This window comes from Ranitomeya variabilis, chromosome 2 (genome assembly GCF_051348905.1).
Source record: "Ranitomeya variabilis isolate aRanVar5 chromosome 2, aRanVar5.hap1, whole genome shotgun sequence".
Lineage (NCBI taxonomy): Eukaryota > Metazoa > Chordata > Amphibia > Anura > Dendrobatidae > Ranitomeya > Ranitomeya variabilis.
In genome coordinates this window covers 112,256,340-112,273,862 of record NC_135233.1, presented here as the reverse complement: position 1 = coordinate 112,273,862, position 17,523 = coordinate 112,256,340, and the positions used below count along the sequence as shown (strand labels likewise).

General features: G+C 45.0%; 1 protein-coding gene across 1 annotated transcript; it reads left to right on the top strand.

Annotated features, from left to right (window-relative positions):
* The first annotated feature begins 1,173 nt into the window (after positions 1–1,173).
* Positions 1,174–16,132, top strand: LOC143809159 (cystatin-like). The gene is made up of 4 exons (XM_077292299.1): positions 1,174–1,327; positions 10,013–10,233; positions 13,167–13,283; positions 16,032–16,132. The coding sequence occupies exons 1-4, from the start codon at positions 1,306–1,308 to the stop codon at positions 16,116–16,118; spliced, it is 447 nt and encodes a 148-aa protein (XP_077148414.1). The 5' UTR covers positions 1,174–1,305; the 3' UTR covers positions 16,119–16,132.
* The last annotated feature ends 1,391 nt before the right edge of the window (positions 16,133–17,523 follow it).

Sequence of the window (17,523 nt, the reverse complement as noted above, 5' to 3'; positions counted from 1 at the left end):
TATGCCCCCTGCACACCTGCGATATGGCCCCCTGCACACCTGCGATATGGCCCCCTGCACACCTGCGATATGGCCCCCTGCACACCTGCGATATGGCCCTCTGCACACCTGCGATATGGCCCCCTGCACACCTGTGATATGGCCCCCTGCACACCTGTGATATGGCCCCCTGCACACCTGTGATATGGCCCCCTGCACACCTGGGATATGGCCCCCTGCACACCTGGGATATGGCCCCCTGCACACCTGGGATATGGCCCCACTACACACCTGTGATATGGCCCCACTGCACACCTGTGATATGGCCCCACTGCACACCTGCGATATGGCCCCCTGCACACCTGCGATATGGCCCCACTGCACACCTGCGATATGGCCCCACTGCACACCTGCGATATGGCCCCCTGCAAAAAGCGTGTACTGCATCCAGCTCTGTGGCGGTGCCTGGCTGGGAGTGTCGCGCTATCACAGTTGCTATGCACATGGGTTACAGTAGTTTCGCCCCTATAGCTCTGTGTAATTATACAAGAAACTCTAGTTTGAAGTTAGGTAATTGCTTAACTAACAATCCCATAATGCAGATTTATTGCCTGAAATCCTCCCTTTACTATCTGTAGACACAAATAAAGGCCCTTTAAATACTCCTGTGCATGGTATTGACATCTGGATGGTAGCTGGTGACAGTAGCTTTCTTATTTTAGGGAACTGACATGAACGCAATTTTTTTAAAGGGTTCATAGTATTAAAACTTAAAGGGATTTTGCAGGTATATAAAAAAGAAACACAAAAAAACACAATCTCACTGGTGATTGCAGCATAACAACATGCCACAGGGGTCAGGCATAGCTTGTAATTAGCAGCTTTGGCCATGAGTCTGTGCAGCACGTCGTCACAAACCAGCAGAGGAGCGCCGGCTATGAAGCCCCACTCATGTAGTGTAAGAAGTGAAATCTGGCATTGCACTATACCTATATTTCTCTGCTGTATCTGTGCATCATGAATCGTGGTATGTGTTAAAGGGGAGGGCCCACTGACACTCTTTCGCCCGGGGCCCTCAAAAACCTGGAGCCGGCCCTGCCACCAGCATCAGCTTGCCTGTATGTGAGCCGTGCCTGCCAGTACCAACCTGCACCTGCATGTGCCTATCTGTCTACCAGCCGTATCAGTCTGCACATGCCGGTACCATCTGTGTTCTCCTCCAAGGCTGTTCCAGCTACCTATCCCTTGGGGGACAGCTGCCATGTGTCTGACTCTTCCTGATGTAGCACCTGGTATCCATCAGGAGCCAAGTTTAACCCGACCATCATGGGCTCTAGTGAAGAGTCAGGTATTCACCTAGTCAATGTGGGACTTGGGTGCCAAAGGCCCACCAGTAACTGACTTTGGGGGGCCCACTTTTCACCTGCATACAAATATTACACTAACCTGGTTCACAAATTTACCTATATCTCTATATAATAATAAACTGGGTAGTTTGGTAAATGATGAGATGCTGATTTTTTTCTGTACAGAGTGAATCAAGTGAATCATGCCAATTATTGCCTATATAGTGGGGTTGGGGCCCAGATCTGCACAGGGGCCCATCGGGGGATCCCTCTGTTACCCTGTGGGCCAGTCCGAGTCTGTTTCTCTCAAGTCGAAAGAGTGATCACATGACTGCCTGCTTAAATCTGTGATACTGGGGTCATGGTTACTGTACATGGGGGGACTCAGAGGACATTATTAAATGTTAAGTGGGCACTTAAGCATTATTGTTATAGGGCACTGAGAGTATTGTGACCATCAAAGTTGCATATGGAGTATTATTACTTTTTAGGGCCAAAATGTGGAGGGCACTATCACAGGGCATTAATATTTTATAGGGGGGAATTTTACTATCTAGGGTGCACAAAGATGGCATTATTACTATGTAAGGGGAACAGTGATGGCAGCATTATGTGGGACGGTAAGAGGAGCCGTTATTGTACCACACAGCAGGTGCAGTAATAGTGACACATATGGCCGCCGTGGCTCAGTATTGGGGTATCAGCAGGATGAGGAGTTTGTGCAGTTTGGGAATAGATGGACGGTGCAGGAAATGTGAGAAGTCAGACGTCTTTGTTGTTATCTATGCAGACAAGTCCTGGCTGGAGAAGTTGTCATGTCGGTCTGGGCCAGATGGAAAAGAAGAGAAAAATAGAATTATTCTTACCGTTAATTCGGTTTCTAGGAGCCTTCCACGACAGCCACCAGGAGGTTGTCTCCATACCCTAATGGGGGACAGGAAGCACGAGAGGTTAAAAGCCCCTCCCACCTCCCATTAACCAGTGACTTACAACTGAACCCATAGCACCGGTTACCTTTTAGGTTCTCAGAAAAAATGTATCCAAGAACATCGGGAGGGAATTAATGCTGTCGTGGAAGGCTCCTAGAAACCGAATTAACGGTAAGAATAATTCTATTTTCTCTAGTAGCCTTCCACGACAGCCACCAGGAGGAATGCCAACCAATTCTGTATTTAGGGGGGGACCACTGCCTGAAGAACCATTCGGCCAAAGGCAAGATCCCGGTTGGACCAGAAGTCCAATCTGTAATGCTTAGTAAAAGTGTGCAAGGAAGACCATGTTGCTGCCCTGCAAATCTGCTCCATTGAAGCACCAGCCCTTTCAGCCCAAGAGACAGACGTAGATCTGGTGGAATGAGCTTTTAGGCCCGCAGGAATAGCAATATTCTGAGATAGGTATGCTTCAGAAATGGCTTTCTTTATCCAGTTGGCAATGGTACTCTTCGCTACCTTCTTGCCCTTATTTCTGCCAGAAAGATGAACGAAGAGATTTTTGTCAATTCTGAATGATTTAGTATGTTCCAAATAGTATAGCACTATACGCCGTACGTCCAAGGTATGAAATTTGTGTTCTTCCGGATTTGAAGGATTGTGACAGAACGATGGAAGGACTATATCCTGTGATCGATGAAATTCTGACACTACCTTCGGGAGGAAACATGGATCAGTTCGGAACACAATGGAGTCGTCTCTTATAGTAAGATAAGGCTCTCTCACTGAGAGGGCTTGTATTTCTCCCACTCGCCTAGCCGTAGAAATTGCAACCAAGAAGGCTGTTTTGCAGGACAGAAGCTGTGAGGAACAAGATGACAAAGGCTCGAATGGAGGAGCCGTAAGGCCCTTTAGAACTATATTTAAGTCCCATGATGGTACGAAAATTTGTTTTCTTGGGCAATGCCTTGAGGCTGCGACCATGAACCTCTTTACCCAACGATGATTGGCAAGGTCTTGATCGAAGACAGAGCTCAAGGCTGACACTTGAACTTTCAAGGTACTTGGCTTCAGCCCCAACTCTAAACCTTTTTGCAAAAAATCCAATATCTGCGAGACATTAGGATGGAAAGGGTCAGGTTTATGAGGATGACACCACAAGGAGAATCTATTCCAAATTTTCCCATATATGGCGTTTGTGACGGGTTTTCTGGACTTCTGTAGGGTAGAGATTACAGACTGTGAAAGGCCCTTGGCCCTTAGTACCTGGGCTTCAATAGCCAGGCTGCTAGATTGAACCTTTGTGGTTCCGGATGGCAAAAGGGCCCCTGGCGGAGAAGACCTTCTGCTTGAAGAAAAATCGGACCATCCACCTTCAGTTCTTTTATGAGGTGGTACCAGCTTCTTTTCGGCCATGCCGGCGCTACTAGGATAGTTTGGACTTGATCGTCCCGGATCTTCCGGAGGGTCTTTGCCAGTAACGGTATAGGAGGGAAAGCGTACGCTAGACGAAAACTCCATGTGTGAGCGAAGGCGTCTACTCCTTGGGACCTGTCCTTGGAGTTTAGGGAGAAATATTTCTCGACCTGTGCATTCTGACCTGACGCTAGAAGGTCTATATCCGGAAGTCCCCATCTGTCTGTCAACATTCTGAAGATGTCCTCTTTCAGGCTCCATTCTCCTGGATGCAAGTCGTGACGACTTAGGAGATCTGCATGAATGTTCACTGACCCTCTGAGGTGTATTGCTGATAGTGAGAGGAGATGTTTCTCTGCCCAGCAAAATATTCTGTTCGATATTGCTCTCAACTGGTTGAACTTTGGACTTCCCTGGTGTTTTAGATGCGCAACAGTCGTCATATTGTCCGAATAAATTATGACATGCTGACCTATAATGAGACTGCTGGCCGCCAGGAGGGCCCTCTCCACTGCCAACAATTCTCTGGAGTTGGAGGAACCGGAACTTTCTCTTCGACTCCAGTGACCCTGGAATGGGATCTGCGAGACAACTGCTCCCCAACCTTTCTGACTGGCATCCGTTGTCACTGTGATCAAAGGATCTTGTACCCAGTTCACTCCTTTTAGCAGGTTGGATTGGATCGCCCACCAGGTTAACGAGACCTTTACCTTTCCAGGAGTATATATTCTTCTGTTCAGGGAGCTTGGATTTCCGTTCCAGTTCTCTAAGATGTGTGCCTGCAGTACTCTTGAGTGGCTTTGAGCCCACTGGACTGATTGTATACAGGCCGTCATTGACCCTAGGAGAGACATTGCAGCCCGTAGAGTCGGAGAACGTTGTTTCTTGAAGTCTGAGACTTTGGAAATCAGGTTTATTCGGTGTTCCTCTGGTAGGAAGGATTTCTGGTTCTCAAAATCCAGGAGGACACCGAGGAATTTCCTCACCTTTGATGGTGACAGTTGAGACTTTTTTAGATTTGGTAACCAACCCAAATCCTGTAGAATGTTCAGAGTTTTGGAAACTCTCTGTTTGAGAATTTCGGCGGAAGGACCAATTATCAGAAGATCGTCTAAGTATGGCACTATAGCGATATCTTGGCTCCTGATGTGGGCTACTGCTTCTGCCATGACTCTGGAAAACACCCTTGGGGCTGAGGAGATCCCGAAGGGGAGAACATTGTACTGGAAATGTAAGATTTTTTTATTGATTTGGACCGCAAATCTTAAGTATTTCCTGTGACGAGGATGCATTGGAATATGGAAATAGGCATCCTTGAGGTCTATTGTTGCCATATAAGATTGAGGAGCTATTAAGGGGATGGCTGTTTTTACCGACTCCATCTTGAATTTGCGGTAAGTTATATTTTTGTTGAGAGCTTTCAGATTTATGATGATCCGAGACTGCCCGGAAGGCTTTTTTACCATAAAGATATGGGAATAGTGCCCTTTCCCTTGCTCGTTCGTCGGGACCGGGGAGATAGCTCTCGAGTCTAATAAGTCCTGAATTCCAGCCATCATCAGCCTTTGGGTCTCCCGAGATGACGGGGAGGTGACTCTTACGATCCTGGGGGGAGGTGCATCGAACTCTATCAGAAGCCCCTGTTGTATAACACTCACTACCCAGGGGCTGTTGGAGATATTCTGCCAACTGTAAGCGAAGTTCGAAAGCCTCCCCCCCACCGGATCGGAGTCATTGCTTTTCTTGTTGAGCTTGCTGGGGAATAAGGATGTTTTTAGGCTTCCCCTTCGCATAACTCCACCTCCCGGACTTTCCTTTCCCTTTACCTTGGGAGGGCTGGGACTGGGACTGGGAGGCTCGAAAAAAACGCTTCCTGGGAGGCCTCTGCTCAGGAAGAGTTTTCTTTCTGTCTGTGGCTTTCTCTAGGATGTCGTCTAATGAGGGTCCAAGCACATAGTCACCTTTAAAGGGAATGGAACAAAGTTTTATTTTGGAAGTGACATCTCCGCTCCACATTTTTAACCAGAGAGCTCTTCTGGCTGAATTTGTCTGGACCAAGGACCGGGCTGCCACCCGGATAGACTCCAGTGAGGCATCTGCGAGGAACCCAGTCGCTCTTTGAAGAATAGGCAGGGAGTCCAGAACTTCTTCTCTCGGGGTACCTTGAGAGATGTGGTTTTCCAGCTCTTCTAACCAGCGGAAGAGGGAGCGGGCCACACAGGTGGATGTGATGTTGTATCTGAGGGCTGAGGTAGACGTCTCCCAAGATTTTTTGAGAAGGCTCTCGATTTTTCTATCTAAGGGGTCCTTCAACTGGGAGGAATCCTCGAACGGCAGAGCCGTTTTTTTAGCCACTCTGGCCACCTGAACATCAATTTTGGGGATGTTCCATTTTATTGTATCGTCATCAAGAGGAAAACGATGTTTAAAGTCCGGAGGGGTTGTTAGACGTTTCTCCGGCAACTCCCATTCATTATTAATCATGTCTATAATGCTCTTATGGACGGGAAAACCAGGTTGTTTTGTGGTATGTATACCAAAAAGTTCGTCCTGTATAGAATGAGGAACTGACTCCTCTTTAAGCCCCATGGTGTTCCTCACTGCTGATACCAATTCCTCAATGTATTCAGAGGAAAAGAGGTATCTTCTAATTTCCGCAGATTTATGGGGTAACACCTCCTCCCACTTGGCAGAAGAGGACGTATAAGATGCCTCAGACTCTGACTCGGAATACTCCTGGATTTTTCTCTTTTTGGGGAGAGATGGACCAGGTGAGGATGGTGGCGGCGGTGGAGGTGGGGTGAGCGTGGCCAGAGAGGTCTGAACCTCCTGTCTAACCAGGGAGCGGATCTCCTCAATTAATGAGGGGTGTTCCGCCCGGACGATTTTATCCGTACAGGGTTGGCACAGCTTTTTCTCCCAATCTAGCGGCATTTTTACATTACAGGTGGCACATTTGCGTTTGGTAATGTTTTTAGGGCCAGACTTCACTGCCTGCAAAGAGAGAGGGAGCAGTATAAGAAGGTGTAATGTACTACCTTTGAATGGGACCCATCTCTGCCACACTTACTAGGGCTTGAGGAGCGCTGGGCTCTGCAGCTGCAGGGCAAGACGAATCCATGCTTACAGCAGCTTACCTGAGACGTCTTCGCAGCTTATATAGAAAATAAGACTGCACCAGCGCGAGGCAATTTTGCCGCCCCTCCCCCTCCGTAGTCCCAGGCAGGCGTGCGAGGATGCAGCGTGCCTCGCACGCCGTTCGGTAATCCATAGGCTTGGCAGAAGAGGACGCCTGGTCTGTATCGCTCCTGTGCAGGAGCGCCGACCCGGAAGTGGAGGATCGCCTGACTTCCGGGTCGCCGAACAGCGTGCGTCAGGAGGGGGAGACGCCGGAGAGCTCAGGGAGGCCTCCGGGTGGGCTCACCGGCCAGCTTTGTCCCCGCAAGAGGACGCAGGAGGACCGGGAACGCGGTCCCAGAATCCGGAGGAGACGGGAGGCACAGCGCAGGAGGAAGCCCCGAGGGACCCGACCATAGTGCCCGGCATCATAGATAAAAACCAGGTACACTGCCCAGAGCCGCCGCTGCAGCGCACCCAAAACCTCTCCATGCCCCATGGGGGACAGGAAAGACACTGGTTAATGGGAGGTGGGAGGGGCTTTTAACCTCTCGTGCTTCCTGTCCCCCATTAGGGTATGGAGACAACCTCCTGGTGGCTGTCGTGGAAGGCTACTAGAGAAAGTGAACGATTCCATAATAAGGAACATCAGCTGTTAGTCACCATCTATAACTGCGCTGTGATCTCTTATATGGTCAGCAGGACTGGTCTCCATATAGTAATCAGTGTTCGTTTTTGTATATAGATTTATTTTCAATCACAGTGCGTTCATCTGGTAATTTTCCCCTATACTCACAATCAGGGCCGGCTCCAGGTTTTTGAGGGCCCCAGGCGAAAGAGTGTCAGTGGGCCCTCCCCTTTAACACATACCACGATTCATGATGCACAGATACAGCAGAGAAATATAGGTATAGTGCAATGCCAGATTTCACTTCTTACACTACATGAGTGGGGCTTCATAGCCGGCGCTCCTCTGCTGGTTTGTGACGACGTGCTGCACAGACTCATGGCCAAAGCCGCTAATTACAAGCTATGCCTGACCCCTGTGGCATGTTGTTATGCTGCAATCACCAGTGAGATTGTGGTTTTTTGTGTTTCTTTTTTAAATACCTGCAAAATCCCTTTAAGTTTTAATACTATGAACCCTTTAAAAAAAATTGCGTTCATGTCAGTTCCTTAAAATAAGAAAGCTACTTTCACCAGCTACCATCCAGATGTCAATACCATGCACAGGAGTATTTAAAGGGCCTTTATTTGTGTCTACAGATAGTAAAGGGAGGATTTCAGGCAATAAATCTGCATTATGGGATTGTTAGTTAAGCAATTACCTAACTTCAAACTAGAGTTTCTTGTATAATTACACAGAGCTATAGGGGCGAAACTACTGTAACCCATGTGCATAGCAACTGTGATAGCGCGACACTCCCAGCCAGGCACCGCCACAGAGCTGGATGCAGTACACGCTTTTTGCAGGGGGCCATATCGCAGGTGTGCAGGGGGGCCATATCGCAGGTGTGCAGGGGGGCCATATCGCAGGTGTGCAGGGGGGCCATATCGCAGGTGTGCAGTGGGGCCATATCGCAGGTGTGCAGTGGGGCCATATCGCAGGTGTGCAGGGGGCTATATCACAGGTGTGCAGAGGGCCACATCGCAGGTGTGCAGGGGGCCATATCGCAGGTGTGCAGGGGGCCATATCGCAGGTGTGCAGGGGGCCATATCGCAGGTGTGCAGGGGGCCATATCGCAGGTGTGCAGGGGGCCATATCGCAGGTGTGCAGGGGGCCATATCGCAGGTGTGCAGGGGGCCATATCGCAGGTGTGCAGGGGGCCATATCGCAGGTGTACAGGGGGCCATATCGCAGGTGTGCAGGGGGCATATAACAGGTGTGCAGGGGGCATATAACAGGTGTGCAGGGGGCATATAACAGGTGTGTAGGGGGCATATAACAGGTGTGCAGGGGGCCATATAGCAGCATCACATGGCATAATATCCCACAGGTCAGTGACTGCAATGTGCCCACTAGTGACATGGCAGCAGCCTTCACTGGTGGCTCCTGGGATGCAGGTTTTATGGAGAATGAACGCTCAGCACTGAGCTCATAGAAGCTTAGCTGGTACCTACCCGGCCTCTCCTCCTCTCACTGGCAAACTTTGCGGCCGGCTCCTGGCAGGTCGGCTGGTGTGCAGGCAGTGCCGGCGGGCAGACACTCCGCTCCCAAGTGCAGCTCTCTGCACGTTTCCAACCGTCTTCATGATCCTCCTGCCCTTTTCCCGGTGTCTCCAGCTTCAGCGTTCTCCTCCTCCACCTGACATCACACAGTCTGGCGGACAGTCACCAAGTAGTCTGCGCACGCTGTATCCCAGACAGCGTGAGTGGGCCCCCCCCCCGTCTCGCCAAGGCCCCGGCACTTGCCCGGGTGCGCCGGGTGCTGACGCCGGCCCTGCTCACAATTAGGGTGCGCCACTTAGCTGTAGTCAGGATTACCTGGTTAGGGGCCCACAGATTTTTCGCCCCCCCCAAGCTGAAACCCTAGCTACGCCTCTGGCTTCTACCATTCAGGTGTGGGAACAGAGGATATCATCAATGGTTATAGCCCCTGCAGGAAATGACATGCAATGTTAATAATACATGTCTGTTTCCCTATGATTTGCATAGTTGGTGAAAATACCACAATCTTATGATAATGGTACAAAAGATATATTACTAGGCATAACACATTTTACTTCTTCGTGTCACTCATTCCTAGCAATGCAGGTACAATCTCTGAAGGAGAAAGCTATTTAAAAATTAAGGGGAAATCTTTTTTTAATTTTATATATAATTATATAACAATGCGATTAGTCATATGCCAAAGTCCTTTAGGCACATTCGTTGTTTAAACTGATGAATGAAAAGGTTTTATCAGATGATATTGTAAGAGCGATGATGTGTGACATTGCTTTATATTTGCTATTTTTGCTATATTTAAACTTATTTTCCGATAAGATAATAATGACTTTGTTCCTGTGATAAAATATGGCACCACTTACAATTTTACCCATTACCATTGCCAGCTGTATAGAATAAATGCCTGGTATTATTTGAGTTCTCAATCACTAGATAACACATAAGTGAAATGCATTAGTCTTATCAACATTTATACATAGCTGTGTCCTAGCAAGTCAGCTGGAGACTATAAAGGTTGCTCTCAGCTGGTCCTCGGCCATCTTTTCTTTCCTTTCCTAGGAACCAGGATGTCAGCAGGAATGTGCGGTAGAGCCTTAGTGGCTCTGTCTCTCCTGTCTGTATGTGTGTATGGTGACATGTTAGTTGGAGGCCTTCAGCCGGTTGATCCCAGTGACCCAGAGGTTGTAAAGGTTGCCACCATCGCAATTAGTGGATTCAATAAAATGTTAAACGATGAATATAATTACAAGCTAATGAGGATCATATCTGCTGAATTTCAGGTAAGGAGCACATAGGAATCAATTACTACATAATTACAACTGATCGTTAAGGTTGGGTTAAAAAGAGCATACTTTCAGTCAGTGCACTACAAAGAGACCGAAAGATGGCACAGAATAGCACACTAACCAATTTTAGTCAAAGTGTAAGTGCAGCATGCACTCTTCTCATCTGTTTTAGGCTATATCCACACATCCGTGGGAGACGTCCTTGATCGGCATGAGAAAATAATCACAACATGCTGTGAGTGCATCTGATAATTGGACCTTGCACGCCTATACAAGTCTGACTGCGTGTGAAACATCAGACTGCAATTGGATGCCATCCGAGTGCAGTCCAATGTAAGCACGCAGAGACAATGGAGAAGATGGAGAAAATAAGTTGTCAATCTTCTCTGCAGCTGTGCTGCAATTCTCTCAAGCGAGAGAATCGGATGACACTCAAAGCAAACTCTGACAGAGTTTGAGCCGAGTGTCATTAGCATAAAATTGGACTGATTCTCACACATGAGAATATACGCTAGTGTGTGCGGACCCCAAGTGTTATTTTACTAGGGCAAATGTAGGGATTGAGAAGGGGCTGTCCAAGTATTGGACAACTGCTTTAAAGTACATGGATATCCCTGAACCTATAAAACTAGGAAGACAGACTGTATTCCAGAGTTCCAGCCGAGTTCTATCTATTTTTAGGTGATACATTGCTAATTACGCCCCTGACAAAGCTCAGGCGAAACACATGTTGGGTATGCTCCTGTGGTTGGGTGTTTCCTTTATGCAACATGGCTTTATGCCCCTAGCTTATTTCTTCATTCCCTGGCTGTTGGGATATCCATGATCCACATTGATGTATTTTCTATATCTCTACCCTTGTCTTTAAATTTTAACACATGTGAAGTCACTCCCATATTTCTCCCTTCCTTCAGCTACCTGAACTTTACTTATTTATGAGTTTATACTGCCAGTTTAGCCCATACTTTTGTTAATATATCTTCTAACTTTGACACTTGTGAAGCTGTTTTTTTCTCTCACTTCCTTCAGTGAGCTGAACTTTACAATCTATATATATATATATATACCGTATATATATATATATATATATATATATATATATATATATATATATATATATATATATATATATAAATCACAAAAGCAGGCAGCACTCCATATTCTTTAGGATAATTTGCAGGTCTTTATTGAGCCCACATCTCAAACATGAGATGTGGGCTCAATAAAGACCTGCAAATTATCCTAAAGAATATGGAGTGCTGCCTGCTTTTGTGATTTATATGGACTGAAAGCAACCAAGGGACGGGTTGTTTGGGCTCTGCACCCGAAGATAAGTAAAGGATTTGTGCTGTTCCAATTTTTTCTAATATATATATATATATATATATATATATATATATATATATATATATATATATATATATATATATATATATATATATATATATATATTGGGTCCAGCTATCAGGGTTTAGCTTCCTCTTTGCACTAGCACTTTATTTAGAACTAACTTTGGCTATGCGCATTGATTTATTGTTTTGCAATTTTATACACAACTCTCATACTGTAGCCACCAATTATATTCCCAACCACCTTTTATTTCACATTACTTTATCTGTTTGGAATATCCTTTTCAATCTTATATTTGTTTAAAAATTGTTTAAAAATGCTTTAGTGGTTTTTATGCTTATTTTTCTCCCGGCATCTTTTCTTTTTCTTTTGTATTTGATACATAGCTAAGAGTTAATGGACAAAAAAAAAAAATCAATTAGTCCACCTTCTTCACTGAAATAACAGGGATGAGAAAAATATGGTTGCAACTAGGATTACACTTTAGAAGAAAATGGGTTAATTTCTATCAGATGGTAACACACACATGGATGTGTGAATGAGGGTTCCCGTCCTTAAAAGTAGGTCTGTTCCACACTGTGCGATGTGCTGAATCTTACGAAACCTGACAGCTGATACATTCTGCCCCACCCACGGGAACCATGTATCAGACACTGACTGAATAATATCAGGCTGGTATGTTCAGCATTTCAGAGAAAAAATAGTATAAAAGCCTCCAGGGACCAAGCTGTAAGGGAGACTAATCAGAATGGCGGGTTCCTGGCAGCTTCACATGACTGACAAGTCTCTCTATATGCTCACACAGGGTGAGACCTGTCACTCTACGGCATTTGGAGGGAGAAGCCACCAAAAACCGCCTGTCCGATTAGTTTCCCATTAGGGGCTTTTAAAGTATGTGTTTTTTTTCTGAAACTCAGCAGCGTCAAACATACCAGTCTAAAATTGTGCAGCTAGTGCCTGATACATGCTGCCTGAGGATTAGGCAGCTTCTATTAGATATCAAGCTCCCTTTTTTTTTAAAGTATCCCTCTCTCTGCATATCAATTAAAGGAGTTTTCCAGTTTTGGAAAACTCTTGTCCCTTATCTGTGTTTCGATTTTGAAAAACAAACTGCCCTTCACACCCCTTCTCCAGGTCCAGCGCTGTGTTTCCGTCACTGTTCTCATTGTTTTTTTGCCTCCAGTCTTGATATCATGTTGACTGCTCTGTAGCCAATAAGTGAGTTCAGCGGCTCGTGCCGTTCACTGCAGCGCTGGAGACTTAGCGCTGGACCCAGGGAGGCTGTGTAAAGTTTGTTTTTTATATATATAAACTACAGCCAAGGGGCAGGGGTATTTCCAAATAGGAAAGCCATTGAAACAGTTAATGTCTAGCATTAATATGTATTTCTGTGCTGTGAGCTGTAATTCACTGGAACAGTAAAGAACATAGATACAGTAGGGGATTGGAAGGCAGAAAGAAAGAAAATAAAGTTATAGGTTTACATGGGAATGCAATGATCTGGTGATCTAAACATATCAGGCTCAATATACTCATTTTTATTTAAACTTTTAAACCTGTAAGTTTTCATTTTCCAGATCGTCGCTGGTGTTCGCTATGTTTTGAATGTAGAAATTGGTAGAACAGCGTGCAACAGCGTCTCAACAAGCGAGAAGGGTTCCTGCGACTTCTTACAAGACTCAAACCTGTTCAAGGTCATTACTTTTGTATACTTATTTTTCAATTTTAATTGGGTTCATTGTTTTACTTTTGTTTATGTTATAGGGGGGAAGGTACCAAAATTATATAAATGAGAATGGTTCATGAATGCGCTGTTAAGATCTGATGTTCCTCCTTATAACTTGGGGAGTGTAACTTCTGCCAATGCTGATACACTCTCTCTGTCCCTCCTCACCGCACTTCTTCCTCCCGAAAAAGTGATCACTTATGGCTGTGTCTGCTGCAGTGGCTTTGTTAAGATTTAGCCCCAGCGGAGGCATAGCTAGGGGTTCAGCTCAGGGGGGCCAATCATCCTGATTACAACTATGGTGACGCAGCCTAATGATAGGTATGGGGTAAAAAAAACACCGACCAACACTGATATTACCGCCATAAGGTGATCATTTAATGGTAGATACCAGTCCTGCAGAACATGTAAGAGATTATAGTACAGTTATATTCAGTATAGTGATTTATAGTTTATGTTCTGTATGATGGAGTCGTTCATTTTTCTGGCCTTTTCCATCTTGCCAAGACCGGTATGACAAGTTTTCCGACCACGACTTGTCTGCAAAAATTACAACAAAGACACATTTGACTTCTCATAATTCCAGCACCGTCCCCATCTATCCACAACCTGCACAAACTCGTCATCCTGCTGCTGCCGTATGTGTCACTAATCATTGCACCTTCTGTATTGTGCAAAATCAGGGATCCTCTTACTGTCCCGCATAGTAATGCCACCACTGTGCACCTTGCATAGTAATAATGCCTCCTTTGTGCCCTCTAGATGGTAAAATTGCCTCCTAGAAAATGTTAATGCCCTGTGCAAGTGCACTAGAAAACAATGCCCTCATTTTCACCCTTTGAAGGCCACAATACTCTGACTGCCCCTATAACAATTATGCTTCTTAAGAGCCCACTTAACATTTAATAATGTCTGCTGAGTTCGCCAATGTACAACTCCCCTATACACGGTATGTTAGACTCACAGTTCCCTTATACACAGTATGGTGGGCCCATAGCTCCCCTACACACAGCATGGTGGACCAACAGCTCTGCTATAAGCAGTATACTAACCCCCCACACAGTATGATTGCCCCCACAGTAAACCCCAAACTGTATAATGGGCCCCCATATTAGTTCTCATACTGTATAATGGCCTCCACAGTAGTCCACACAGTCTTTGATTGCCCCCACAGTAGACCCCAAAATGTATAATTGCCCCCATTTTGGGTCCCACACTGTATAATGGCCTCCACAGTAGTCCCCTCACTGTATAATTGCCCCATGATAGAACTCAAACTGTATAATTGCCCCCACATTAGCCTCAAAGCTCTATACTAGCCACAGCATTAGCCCCCAGACTATAATAGCCACTGTATTCACCCCCCAAACTGCATAATGGCCCCTGCATTAGCCCCCAAACTGTATAATGGTCCCCACATTAGCTCCTAAACTGTATAGTGGCCCCCCATTAGCCCCCAAACTTTATATTGGTCCCTGCATTAGTGCCCAAACTGGGAAAATTGTTATGACCTGGTGGTTAAGAGGCCACACTGATATGACCTGGTGGCTAAAACGCAACATGGGACGAGCTCTGAGGAGGGGGTATCTCTACTGACCGCAGTTCCTAATCCTAACAACAACACTAGTAATAGCCGTGGGATGTTCCTGACTCTCCCTAGACACCTTGTCACAGCCTAAGAGCTAACTACCCCTAAAGTAGGAAATAGAAAGCTATCTTGCCTCAGAGAAAACCCCCAAAGGAAAGACAGCCCCCCACAAATATTGACGGTGAGTGGAGAGGGAAATGACGTACACAGAAATGAAATCAGATTTCAGCAAAGGAGGCCAATACTAAACTTGATAGACAGAGAGAAAAGGATACTGTGCGGTCAGTATTAAAAACTACAAAATCCACGCAGAGTTTACAAAAATGAACTCCACACCGACTCACGGTGTGGAGGGGCAAATCTGCTTCCCCAGAGCTTCCAGCTAGCCTGAATATGACATAGTGACAAGCTGGACAAAAAGAGACATATTTGCAGAGCAAAAGAGTCCAAACAAATGGACAAACAAGAACTAGCAAAAACTTATCTTTTGCTGACAAGGACAGGCCATATGAGAAATCCAAGGAGAGAACCAAATCCAACCAAGAATATTGACAGCTGGCATGAACTAAAGCCCAGAGCAGGTTTAAATAACAAACCCAGGCAAGGCGATCAGTGGAGGCAGCTGCTACAGCTACCTAAAGGAGCAGCAGTTCCACTCGAAACCACCAGAGGGAGCCCAAGGGCAAAACTCGCAAAAATACCATTAGCAACCACAGGAGGGAGCTCCAGAACGGAATTCACAACAGAAAATATCCTGGGTATTTTGCTCAATGTCATGGGTCTCTTAGCAAATTAACACATTAAGCTGTATATTTATATGCTGTAAGTGCCAATAGTGCCCCAGAGATTTTCCGGGTATACAGAATATTTGAGTGATTAAAATATAGGTTTCATGTTTGTAGGTTAATGGTAGGGGAGGTATAGTTTGGCCCATTGAAAACAACATCTCTTTGTCCATGAAAACTAATACCCTGTAATTCCCGTTTCTATTTGTCCAGGACTTGAGAATAAATAATGTAGATGTTAAATATAGTGAAGGATGCTTCAGGAATATAGAAAGGGCCACTTGTGAATTCTTTAAACAATATGTAAGTTCCACAGAGCTAATGAATTTCTGTTACTTTGCAGACATTGCTGTGCACGTTTACAGTTCTGGATGTGCCCTGGGAGAATGAGGAAAGCCTTCTGTCATGGTCCTGCAGAGTCATACAATAAACATGCTAAGAATACTTTCTTGTCCTTTATTGCCTATAAAAAATATAACCACAAAACCACTAGATACGGAAAGATCTGTGACAAGACAACCTGTGTGTCTAACCCAATATTGGCTATGCTTAAAGGGAGTCTGATCACCTCGAAAACAATATTTAAAGTGAACCTGATTAACCCTTTAAGGACCATGCAACTTTGTAGGTTAATGACTGAGCCTCATTTTTTAAATCTGACCAGTGTCACTTATTGAGGTAATAACTCTGTAATGCTTCAACAGGTCCCACTGATTTTGAGATAGGTTTTTTTAGTGACATATTGTACTTCATGATAGTTTTAAAAATTTGCTCGATATGACTTGCGTTTATTTGTAAAATTATCAGAAATTTAGCGGAAAATTTTCAAAATTTTAATTCTTATGTCAATAGTTCGACCATACTTAGAATACTGTGCACAGTTCTGGTCTCCGGTGTATAAGAAAGACGTAGCTGAACTAGAGCGGGTGCAGAGAAGAGCGACCAAGGTTATTAGAGGACTGGGGGGTCTGCAATACCAAGATAGATTATTACACTTGGGGCTATTTAGTTTGGAAAAACGAAGACTAAGGGGTGATCTTATTTTAATGTATAAATATGAGGGGACAGTACAAAGACCTTTCTGATGATCTTTTTAATCATAGACCGGTGACAGGGACAAGGGGGCATCCTCTACGTCTGGAGGAAAGAAGGTTTAAGCATAATAACAGATGCGGATTCTTTACTGTAAGAGCAGTGAGACTATGGAACTCTCTGCCGTATGATGTTGTAATGAGTGATTCATTACTTAAATTTAAGAGGGGACTGGATACCTTTCTGGAAAAGTATAATGTTACAGGGTATATACACTAGATTCCTTGATAGGGCGTTGATCCAGGGAACTAGTCTGACTGCCGTATGTGGAGTCGGGAAGGAATTTTTTTCCCCAATGTGGAGCTTACTCTTTGCCACATGGTTTTTTTTTGCCTTCCTCTGGATCAACATGTTAGGGCATGTTAGGTTAGGCTATGGGTTGAACTAGATGGACTTAAAGTCTTCCTTCAACCTTAATAACTATGTTACTATGTTATGTCCCACAAAATAGTTAATAAATAACATTTGCCACATGTCTACTTTACATCACCACAATTTTTGAAACTTTTCTTTGTTAGTAAGTTAGAAAGGTTAAAAGTTGATCAAGATTTCTCATTTTTACAATAAAACTTACAAAACCATTTTTTTTAGTGACCACATCACATTTCAAGTGACTTTGGGGGGCCTATATGACAGAAAATACCCCAAATGTCACCACTCTAAAAACTGCACACCTCAAACACTTTAAAAGCACATTCAAGAAGTTTATTAACCCTTCAGGTGCTACATTGGAACTAATGGAA

What these genes read in the sequence shown, in the direction of transcription:
- LOC143809159 (XM_077292299.1), top strand. Translation starts at nt 1,306, where the DNA reads ATGGGCTCTAGTGAAGAGTCAG. An exon ending in TCATATCTGCTGAATTTCAG is followed by an intron (nt 10,234 to 13,166) that starts GTAAGGAGCACA and finishes TTCATTTTCCAG; the next exon opens with ATCGTCGCTGGTGTTCGCTA. An exon ending in AAGACTCAAACCTGTTCAAG is followed by an intron (nt 13,284 to 16,031) that starts GTCATTACTTTT and finishes GTTACTTTGCAG; the next exon opens with ACATTGCTGTGCACGTTTAC.